Source organism: Papio anubis, chromosome 7 (genome assembly GCF_008728515.1).
Source record: "Papio anubis isolate 15944 chromosome 7, Panubis1.0, whole genome shotgun sequence".
NCBI lineage: Eukaryota > Metazoa > Chordata > Mammalia > Primates > Cercopithecidae > Papio > Papio anubis.
The window spans coordinates 152,493,208-152,504,417 of NC_044982.1; the positions used below are offsets into that span (position 1 = coordinate 152,493,208).

General features: G+C 39.7%; 2 protein-coding genes across 3 annotated transcripts in view; one reads left to right on the forward strand and one right to left on the reverse strand.

Moving 5' to 3' along the window:
- LOC101015727 (putative GED domain-containing protein DNM1P46) overlaps positions 1–11,210 on the reverse strand; it is a 29,009-nt gene that overhangs the window by 12,196 nt on the left and 5,603 nt on the right. The gene's annotated exons all lie outside the window — the stretch shown is intronic.
- LOC110743851 (putative uncharacterized protein DKFZp434L187) lies at positions 10,133–11,194 on the forward strand. Its single transcript, XM_031668861.1, has 2 exons — positions 10,133–10,593; positions 10,874–11,194. Exons 1-2 carry the CDS (start codon positions 10,311–10,313, stop codon positions 11,041–11,043), a joined length of 453 nt encoding a protein of 150 aa, XP_031524721.1. The 5' UTR covers positions 10,133–10,310; the 3' UTR covers positions 11,044–11,194.

Below are 11,210 nucleotides of genomic sequence, written 5' to 3' on the forward strand. Positions count from 1 at the left end.
TTTAGGCTGGGTGTGGTGGCTCTCGCCTATAATCCCAGCACTTTGGGAGGCCAAGGTGGGTGGATCACGAGGTCAGGGGATCAAGACCCTCCTGGCTAACAAGGTGAAACCCTGTGTCTACTAAAAATACAAAAAATTAGTCAGGTGTGGTGGCAGGCGCCTGTAGTCCCAGCTACTCAGGAGGCTGAGGCAGGAGAATGGTGTGAACCCAGGAGGTGGAACTTGCAGTGAGCTGAGATCGCGCCACTGCACTCCAGCCTGGGTGACACAGCAAGACTCCGTCTCAAGAAAAGGAAAAAGAATGAGAGTTTAATGTTTTTATGCAGTTTAGCTGAGGTGGAATAAACTGCATGAAAACATTAAACTTTTTCCGTGGGTCAGGCGGCCATTGTACTAAAGATCATGAACCTTTCATTTTCCCCTCACAAGATAATGAACAAGGGATCGCAACTTTGAGGGAAATCTAGAAAGGTAAGAGACTGGACTTTGGAGATGTCAGATGAGGACAGGTGAAAAGCAGATATTCTAGGCTCCTGAAAGAACATGGGAACAGGCCCAGAACAACCCTGGACATGGTGTGTTTGGGTGCATTGGATGCTTTTCTTTTGAGAAGGAAGGTTGATGTTTTGAAGTCATGGAAAGTGTTCAAAATATTGTGAGAATTACCAAAATGTGACACAGAAACATGAGTCGAGCACATGCTGTTGGAAAAAAATGGTGCTGATCTTCTTGCTTAATGCAGAGGTGCCAAAAACCTTCGATTGTAAAACAAAACAATCAAAAAACAACAACAAAAAAGAAAAACTGCAATATCTACAGAGTACAGTAAAGTGAAGCGCAATAAACTGAAGTATGCCTGCATGGAAGATTATGACATCAGCGAACAAACAATTATATGCCTTCCTTTCCAATGTGTGCCATTTATTAGTCCTTGTTGCCTAATCACTTTGGCTAGGACTTCTATCTAGTACTATGTTGAAAAACAAAGGGGCTAGTATGAGCATCCTTGCCTTGTTCTTCGTATTAGGGGGAAAGCTTTTTACCATTAAATATGTTGTTGTGGGGTTGTCATAAATGGCCATTGTTAAGTTGAAATGTGTCTTTGTTTGTTTGTTTGTTTTAACTAGAGATAGGGTCTCACTATGTTGCCCAGGCTGGTCTTGAACTCCTGAGCTCCAGCGATCTTCCCGCCTCAGCCTCTCAAAGTGCTGGGATTACAGGCATGAGCCACTGCGCCCGAGTGAGAAAAAGTCTCCTATACCTAAATTTTTGAGAGTTTTTTCATCATGGAAAGGATGTTAAATTTTGTCAAATGTTTTTTGTGCATCTATTGAGATGATGATATGATGTTTATCTTTTATGCTGTTAATGTGATGTATCACAATTACTGATTTTTGTATGTTGAATCATTCTTGCATCCCAGGAATAAATCTCTTTAATCATGGTAGTTATGATATAGATTTGGTTTATTTGGCCCCACTGAATTTTATGCTCAATTTTGATCCCCAATTTGGTAGTATTGGGAAGTAGGGCCTCATGGCAGGTGTTTGGGGTCTCATGAATGGCTTGGTGCCATCTTGGAATACTGAGTTCTCATCTTGCAAGACTGGATTGGTTTTGGGGGTAATAAATTAGTTCCCCTTTGAGTAGGTGTTACAAAGCCAGGATACCTCTTGGGTTTGTTCTCATTTCACATATGCCCGCCTCCCCTTTTACATTCTTCACCATGTTTTGACACAGCACAAAAGCCCTCAGGAGAAGCAGATGCTGGCATCATGTTTCTTGTACAGCCTGCAGAACTGTGACCATTTCAATGCGGTATTCAATTTGGTAGTCTTTTATGGAAGATATTTGGATCTATTTTCATCAGAGTTGGTGGTCTGTGATTTTCTCTTTTTTGTAGTGTTCTGGATTTGGCTTTGATATCAGGGTAATGCTGGCATAGTAAAATGAGTTCGGAAGTGGTCCATCCTCTTCAGTTTTTCTGGAAGCAATTGGGATATACTTACATTAATTCTTCTTTGAATGCTTGATAGAATTCAGTAGTGAAGCCATATGGTTCTTGTGCCTCAGCCTCCTGAGTAGCTGGGATTACAGGTGCCTGCCACCATGCCTGGCTAATTTTTGTATTTTTAGTAAAGTTGGGGTTTCACCATGTTGGCCAGGCTAGTCTTGAACTTCTGACCTCAAGTGATCCACCTGCTTTGGCCTCCCAAAGTGCTGGGATTACAGGAGCCACTGTTCCTGGCCCATAGACTTCTTTTTGATGGAGATTTTTAACAACCAAATCGATATCATTAATCATTACTGGTATGTTTAGTTTCTCCATGTCTTCATGCTTCGGACTTGGTAGGATATAGTTCCTACGAATTTACCTACTTTTTTAGGTTATCTTTTTTATGGCATATAATTGTTATTCATAGTCCCTTATGGTCCTTTTTATTTCTGTGGTATTAGTTGTAAAGTCTCCACTTTTATTTATGACTTTGTGTATTTGAGTCCTGTCACATTTTATCTTAGTCCAGCAAAAGGTGAACTTTGTCTTTTAAAAAACAACTCAGTTTACTTTTCTGTTGTTTTTCTAGTCTCTACTTCATGTTTTTCAGCTCTAATCTTTAAGATTTCCTTCTTCGTTCTAACGTTAGACTTTGTTCTTCTTTTTCTAGTGTTTGAGGTATAAGATTAGCTTACTTATTTAGTCTTTCTTTTTTCTTCATGTAGGATTTTATCACTGAAAGTTTCCCTCTTAGAATTGCTTTTGCTCTAGCCCGTAAGTTTGTTTGTTTTTGTATTTTATTTTATGTTATGTTATGTTATTTTATTTTATTTTATTCTATTTTATTTTTGGGGATGGAGTCTCGCTCTGTTGCTCAGTCTGGAGTGCAGTGGCATGATCTCTGCTCACTGCAACTTTCGCCTCCTGAGTTCAAGTGATTCTCCTGTCTCAGCCTTCCAGGTAGATGGGATTACAGGCACATGCCACCACGCCCAGCTAATTTTTGTATTTTTAGTAGAGACAGGGTTTCACCATGTTGGCCAGGCTGATCCCAAACTCTTGACCTCAGGTAATCTGCCTGCCTTTGCCTCTCAGAGTGCTGGGATTAAAGGTGTAAGTCACTACACCCGGCCTAGACCATAAGTTTTTGTATGCTATGTTTCCATTTTGATTTGTATCAAGATCTTTTAAAAATTCCCTTGTGGAAAATTTACCACTTACCCTTTGGTTGCTCAGAAGAAAGTTGTTTAATTTGCCTATATTTGTGAGTTTTCCAGTTTTTCTTTTTATTGAGTTCTAGTTTCATACCCTTGTAATCAGAAGATATTCTCAATGCAGTTTCAGTCATCTTAAATTTGTTAAAACTTGTTTTGTGGCCTAATATTTAAAGTAAACTCGAAATAATTTTATATGTACAAGAAAAAATACGTCTTCTGTTGCTTTTTCACAGAATGTATTGTATGTGTCTGTTAGGCCCTTTTTTGTCTAAAATGCAGTTCAATTACAATATTTTCTTATTGACTTTCTATCTGAACAATTTGTTCATTGTTGAAAGTGAGGTATTAAAAGTTTTCTACTATTATTGTATCCAGTCTATCTCTCCCTTCAGATTAATTAATATTTATATAATTTAAGTGCTGTAATGTTGGGTGCATATATATTTGAAATTGTTATATCCCCTGATGAATTGAACCTGTTTATCATTATATGATGATTTTCTTTGTATCTTACGAGAGTTTTTGACTTAATTTTTATTTTGTGTAAATTTAGCTATTCCTACTCTCTTTTGGTTTCCATTTGCATAGAACATAACTTTTCCTTACTTATATTGACTGTAAGTGTGTTCTTAAAGCTTAAGTGAATCCTTTGTGGGTACCATATAGTGTGTGTGTGTGTGTGTGTGTGTGTGTGTGTGTATGTTCAATCCATTGAGCAGTCTATCTTTAGAGTATTTAAGCAATTTATATTTAAAGTAATTATTGAGTGAGGAATCACTATTGTCATTTTGTTAATTGGTTTCTAGATGCTTTGTAGATTCTTTGTTCCTTTCATCCTCTCTTGCTATCTTCCTTTGTGAACTGATGATTTTTTTGTAGTGAGTGGTATGTTTTGATTCCTTTCTCTTTTTCTTCTATATATCTACTAGAGGTTTTTGGTTTATGGTTACCGTGAGGCTTACAGAAAACACCTTTTAGTTATAAAAGTCTATTTTAAGCTTATAACAAATTTACTTTGATCACATACAAAATCTCTATACTTTTACATGCCTTATTTTTTGTTTATGATGTCAAAATTTATATCTTTTTAATATTATGTATCTACCAATAGACTGTTGTATTTACAGTTTTGTTAATACTTTTGTTTTTAAACTTTAAGTGATTTGTACACCATTACAATATTAGAGTATTCTGAGTTTATTACAGTATTATTAGAGTATTCCGATAAACTTACATTTGTCAGTTTTATACTTTCATATGTTTTCATGTTATTAATTAGCTTTCTTTCATTTTATCTTGAAGAACTCTCTACCTTTTCTCATAAAGCAGGTCTAAAGTGGTAAACTCCTCAGCTTTTGTTTGTTTAGAAGGCTTTAGCTCTCCAGTTTTGAAGAACAACTTTGTTAGGTAAAATATTCTTGGTTGCCAATACCTTTCTTTCTTTCACCAGTTTGAATGTATCTATATCATTCTACTATCTTCTGGCCTGTAAGACTTCTGCTGAGAAATCTGCTAATAGTGTTATCAGAGTTTGCTTGTATGTGCCAAGCCTCTTTTCTTGTTGCTTTCAAATTTCTATGTCTTTGATTTTTGATAATTCATTATGTAGGTCAGGGTCCCTTTATCATCTGAAATGAAAAGGAACTGTAGAAGTGTTTCAGATTCTGGGATTGCTTTAGATCTTGAAGTATTTGTATTGAGCCTTACCAGCTGAGCATCCTTAATTTAAAACTGGATATCTGGAAATGTTCCAATGAGCACTTCCTTAGCATCATTTTAGGCTGCCCCCAAAATGCTCTGTGATTTTGCCATCAGATTTCAGCTCTTAGATTGTGGGATGCTCAACCTGTAATGTGACTTGTGAGCCTTCTTGACTGGAACCTTAGCCATAGATTGCCTGTGGTGCCTTGTATAATTTGAATGTCCATAGATTTTCCAGACTTTGGAAGTTTCTGAGCTACAATTTCTTTTAAATTCCCTCTCTTTTCTGTCTTCGTTCTTCTTCTAGAACATCCATAATGCAAATGTTAGCTGTCTTGATGGTGTTCCACTAATCTCATCAGTTTTCTTCATTCCTTTTTATTATTATTTTTTTAATTTTCCTTTCTGTTCCTGATATTTTCTTTCTTTAAATGACTTTTTCTTTCTTGGTGTCTATAGATTTGTTCTTCTGTTTCTATTGGTGCCTGTTATGTTTATTGCATTTTTTGAATTCCATTCACTGTGTTCTTCAGCTGTAGGATTTCTGTTCAGTTTCCTTTCTGCTAGATTCTCTCATTCATTCATTGGAATTCATTTTGTTGATTTCTATTTTCTGTTTCATTTAGTTGTCTACCTATGTTTTCTTGTAGCTCACTGAGTTTCTATATAAAATAGAAGCTATTCTGAATTTCTATCAAAGGCAATTTGTAGATCTCAATTTTTTTGGGATTGTTTTCCAGAATATTATTGTGTTCCTTTGGTGGTGTCAAGTTTTCCTGATTTTTCATGTTTCTTGAAGTCTTCTGCTGCTTTCTTTCCATTTGAAGGAGGAGACCCTCTCTTAGTTTTATTTCTATTTATAATATTTCTTACTGAAACTAGATTGGTTAGTGATTATGAGGCTCTCTCAGACTTTTTCTGTGAATTCACCCACTCCGCACCTCTTACCCATTTTGGGGGAGGGAAATGCTTAAGATTATATACTTTCTCTCAATCTGCAAAAGCCAGCCAGTGCCGAGAGAGCCTTGCCTTGATTTTCTAGAGTGGTGCACTGAAATGCTCAAATTTGTGTGTCTTCCTCCAACCCTGCATAGTTGATACAGATATCTGCATGAAATGCTTGCATTTGCTGTTCACGCAGGTGCATTTAGGGAACCAATCTCGTGATGAGCTTTCAGCCAAACATTTTGAGGGCCCATGCACTAGTTCAGGGGGTCCAAACACAATGTCTTCCAAGTGCCTTATAGATGCACTTCCTGATGCAGTCAGAGAGCAGTGAATTAGATCCCCACCTCTCTTCCCTGTCACTGTTCTCTTCTTAAATCCACTCAAACTATACCCAATCACCATTGTAGTTTGGATAAGATGAGAAAGTGGGCATCTTGTTCAGTATCCTACAAAGCTGGGGGAGCTGGGCACTCATTAACCATGCTTGCTGCATTCTCCCCACCCCCCAGGAGAAATCATGGACTGCACTGATCTCTCTTGGTATTGCTGAGCTTACGCTGCCCTAAAGAAAAGGTAATGCAGGTAAGGAAGTGGAAACTGTTTTTCCTTATCCTTTCTGGTGTATCTATTCTCAGATTTTTTGCCTGATGGTGTACAGCAAAACCCTATCTGCTGATCCTTGGACCCTACAAAGTGCCTTTGTAGATAGCTGTCAGGTTTATCACTTCACTGTTTAAGGGATAATGGTAGAATGTTTCCACCACTGTGTTGACATCACTCTGCCTTCTCTCTCTCTCTTAATTTGCCTTTTCTGCATATATTAGCCCCATTTTCCTCCTTTGGAGTTGGGTGAAGGAATTGATGCTGAGGTGACTAGTCTGATTTTATGTAAGGATGCTCCTAACCACTCAATGATAGGACTTAAAAATGTATTGTTGAAGATTCTGAGATATACTGTTTTTAACTGATGGTATCTCATCTGGGGCTTTCACTGCGTAGCTTCATATAGCCAAACCGTCTACTAAAACATTAGGAAGTGTCTTCTTTCACTACATAGACCTTTCTCTGAGCTGTGCAGGTGCGACTCAGCACAGCCATATGCATTTTCATATGATAATTCTACTTCCATCAAGATACAGCAGTAATGATATTCAATGTCTCTTATCTTTTCTATAATACCCTTTTGAATACCTGCCACTCTAAGCATATATTATTTTATGAAATGGAGAGTGAAAGAATGTGTTTTCTACATTAATACATTTTATACATATGGCTTTTGCATAACACTTGTTTATGGAAAATTAATGAATTCAGTAGGTATTTTATTATCTTATTATTTTATCTTGGTAGGAAAAAGTCCTTCTTTCTGAAGTAAGGACTTAAATTAGTCCTTATTTCTAAGGGCCTGGATTTGGTGGAAGATTGTTTTCAAAATTGTTTTGTGCATATATTTATATTTTCAATTCCCATATGAATTTTAAAATCACTCAATTTTGTGCTTGTATTAAAGTTTACAAACTCTAAGATAGCCGACTTTTAACAGTTAAAAAACTTTCCAACCAAAATATTTTTCTCCTCAAATGACAAGTCAGTAGTATAATTTTCTTTGTAGCCTCTCTTGTTTTCTCTTTGAAAGATTTTTAGAATATTTTTGTTATGATATTATCTTTAGATGAAGGTCAATTCATATCTTCTTCTTTTATATTTTTAGCTTGGTGGGCCTTTTCTTGAAGACTCTTGTCTCTTTAACATTGAAATACATTTATCCATTGTTTTAGGTAATTTGTACCTCTCCATTTTCTTTGTTTTCTCTTTTGGGAACTCCTTTTAGTCTAGCTTTGGGCTTGCTTTTGATCTTCATTAATCCTTTAGTCCTGTTCTAGTGTTTCTTGAAAATCAAGCACTTTTTATACATCCATCCGACTGTACCAGAGAACGCCTGAATCCTGGGGGTACCAAGGTTTCATATTTTTTTGGCATATTGATAGAACCGAAATAATTACCCCTGCCCAATGCTCGCCTCCCAGATGATGTGACACTGTTTCACTCCTAAGTGCCACGCAGACAGAGGAGCAAGAGGAGCCTGTGCTGGGCACTTGCCTGCCTCCAGACTTACAGCTGACTCCTCTGTGACCACATCCTGGAGCATTGACTCACATCTGTGGGCCCTCCATCTTTATTTATTTCCATGCATTTTATTTATTATGCATTAATACGCATTTATTTATTCTTGGAGATGAGGCTCTGCTCTATCACCTAGGGCTGGAGGTGGCACGGGATCTCGCTCACTGTAAGGCCTCAGCCTGGTTCATACATCTATTCTCCTGCCTCTAGCCCCTGAGTAGCTGAGAGATTACAGGCGTCCACTCCACCTGGCTAATTTTTGTGTTTTAGTAGAGACTGGGTTTCACTGCTCCAGCTGGTGGATGGTCTCCATCTCCTGACCTCAGGATTCACTCTGGCCTTGCCCTCCCAAAGTGCTGGGATTACAGGCATGAGCCACCGCGCCCAGCAAGGGCTCCTTCATCTTTGGGCTTTCTGTGACACCCTGGAAGAAGATAAGAGGAGTGTGGTGCTGTAACAGTGGTTCCTCCCACTCTCCACATGGACAGCCCAACTGCCTCCTCTCAGGCCTCCTCTGCCAGATTCATGCCTGGCCTTCTGCAGTTGCTCCCCTTCCTTCTTTGCCCCTTCTAGGACTCCAGAGGTTTTAACTGTAACCCCAACGTCACCCCTCATCCATCTGTATGTATCCACCCATACAGATGGATACTGTATTATCCATCCCTGTGATTTTCCCAATTCTGGCCCATATATACTCTTGTAAAAAAGTCCTTTTATTATTCCCAAATTATTTTAATCTTGGTATTGTTCCATCTTGCTCTCCCTGCTACCTAGTGTAAAAATACAAACTCTGCAATCCCAGCACTTTGGGAGGCCAAGGAGTGGATCAAAGGCCAAGAGATCGAGACCATCCTGGCCTGGGCATGTGATGAAACCCCTGTCTCTACTTAACAATATGGGGAATTAGCTGGGTAAGCAAAGGGTTCAGCATGTGGTTCACGCCTCTGTAATCCCAGCACTCTTTGGGAGCTGAGGTGGGTGGATCATGAGACAGGAGTTCCAAGAACAGCCTGGCCAAGGTGGCAGGAAACTCCCCATCTCTACTAAAAATATGAAAATACTGGGCCAAGTGGGTGGTGGGCACCTGCAATCCCAGCCACTCGGGAGGCTGGGAGGCAGAGAATGCCTAAACCTGAGAGGTGGGAGGCTGGGCAGGCGAGCTTGACATCATGCCGTTACAACGTTTTAAGGACAGGGAGTTTGATCAGACCTGTGATGATGGCATCTGCCTGTTGTCTCCAGCTACCTTCCAGGAGGCTGAGGTAGGGAGGAATCTCACTTGAATCCCAGGAGGCGGAGGTTGCAGTGAGCCAAGATTGCGCCACTGCACTCCAGCCTGGTCTCAAAAATAAATGAATGAATTAATTAATGAATTAATAAAAATAAACAATGTATAATAGAGAGGTTCAATAAGGCCAAAAGTGGTTCCTTTCAAAATTTTAATGTAACATACCAACACTGACATATTAGACATTTATAATTAGACATATTAGACATTAATAATCCAATGGCCAACAAGAAAATACTTTTTTTTTTTTATATTTAGATGGAGTCTTGTTTTGTGGCCCAGGCTGGAGTGTGCAGTGGCATGATCTCAGCTCACTGCAACCTCCACCTCCCAGGTTCAGCCAGTCCTCCCCTGTCAGCCTCCTGAGTAGCTAGGATTACAGGCATGCACCACCTTCCCTGACTAATTTGTTTTCATATTTTTAGTAGAGATGGGGTTTCACCATGTTAGCCAGGCTGGTCTTGAACCCCTGACCTCAGGTAATCCACCCTCCTTGGCCTTCCAAAGTGCTTAGATTACAGGTGCGAGTCACCATGCCAGGCCTAGAAAATACATTTTTAAATTAAAAATATTACTTCTGCAAAATCTCCAGACCTAAAGGTTTCACCAGTAAATTTTGCTAAATATATAAGAAAGAATAATACCAATCTTACTAGTCATGACATTGGTCAATACCAGTGAGCATGACTGAGGAAAAAGGGGCAGGGACACAACAAATGACAGAAATAATACATGGAATTCAGTATAGTCTTTTTTTTTTTTTTTTTGAGGCGGAGTCTTCACTCTGTCGCCCCGGCTGGAGTGCAGCGGCGCCATCTCTGCTCACTGCAAGTTCCGCCTCCCGGGTTCGCGCCATTCTCCTGCCTCAGCCTCCCCAGTAGCTGGGACTACAGGCGCCCGCCACCGCGCCCGGCTAATTCTAAAACATTACATAATGGTAAGACGATATGATATACAACTTTGTATCTTACATTTGAAAATGTATATGAAAAAGACATGTTCCTAGAAATATAAAGCTCATTAGAACTCACACTTTATGTTCTTCTTCTCTCTCTGTTTTTCTGTTTTGTTTTCTTTTGTTTTGTCTTCTTTCACTCAGACACATAGGAGGTCCACGCAGCATGAGCAGCTGGCTGTTCAGAGACACGTGGATTTGCTCCCTGGTTATTCAAAGCTGATTCAAAGCCAATTAAAGCTGCTTCTTTGGCTGGGGTCCCAACCTCCAGTGGGAAAAACATTCTTCTTTCACTGCTGGTGTCACCCACTGTTCCACAGATCCAAGACAACCCCCAATGTTTGGTATAAATTTAGTGAAACAGCTCTTTCCATTCTTTTTCTTTTTTTTTTTTTTTTTGAGACGGAGTCTCGCTCTGTCGGCGCGATCTCGGCTCACTGCAAGCTCCGCCTCCCAGGTTCACGCCATTCTCCTGCCTCAGCCTCCCAAGTAGCTGGGACTACAGGCACCCGCCACCACACCCGGCTAATTTTTTTGGTATTTTTAGTAGAGACGGGGTTTCACCGTAGTGTCAATCTCTTGACCTCGTGATCCCCCCGCCTCGGCCTCCCAAAGTGCTGGGATTACAGGCGTAAGCGCCCGGCCTCTTTCCATTCTTAACTCATGCCAAGCATCTCAGCTTGGGGTCAGGAAAATGCCATGGGACTTGAGCTCTTTCCCTAGAGTTAGAGAATTCTCTGCCTTAGTTGCAATAAAGGAAAAGATATACATTCTTCCTACAAGCACCAAAGTAGGCTCAAAACTTGTTCCCTAGAGTAGAGTATTGAAGTTCCTGGCAAAGATCTTGCCAGCGATCAAAGCAGTGGCTCGTATGTTCCCTCGGACTGAAGCTACAGTCTCGTCTTCACTTCCTGTTCCTTCCCTTCGTCCTCCGCGTAGGCACACCTGCTTCTTACAGTTGTGGATCATAGCACCTCCTCT

Excerpts from the sequence above, each read along its gene's own strand:
- LOC110743851 (XM_031668861.1), top strand. The coding sequence starts at position 10,311 with ATGTTCTTCTTCTCTCTCTGTTTTTCTGTTTTGTTTTCTTTTGTTTTG. Across the intron at positions 10,594-10,873 it reads GTATAAATTTAGTGAAACAG|CTCTTTCCATTCTTAACTCA; the intron begins CTCTTTCCATTC and ends TAAGCGCCCGGC.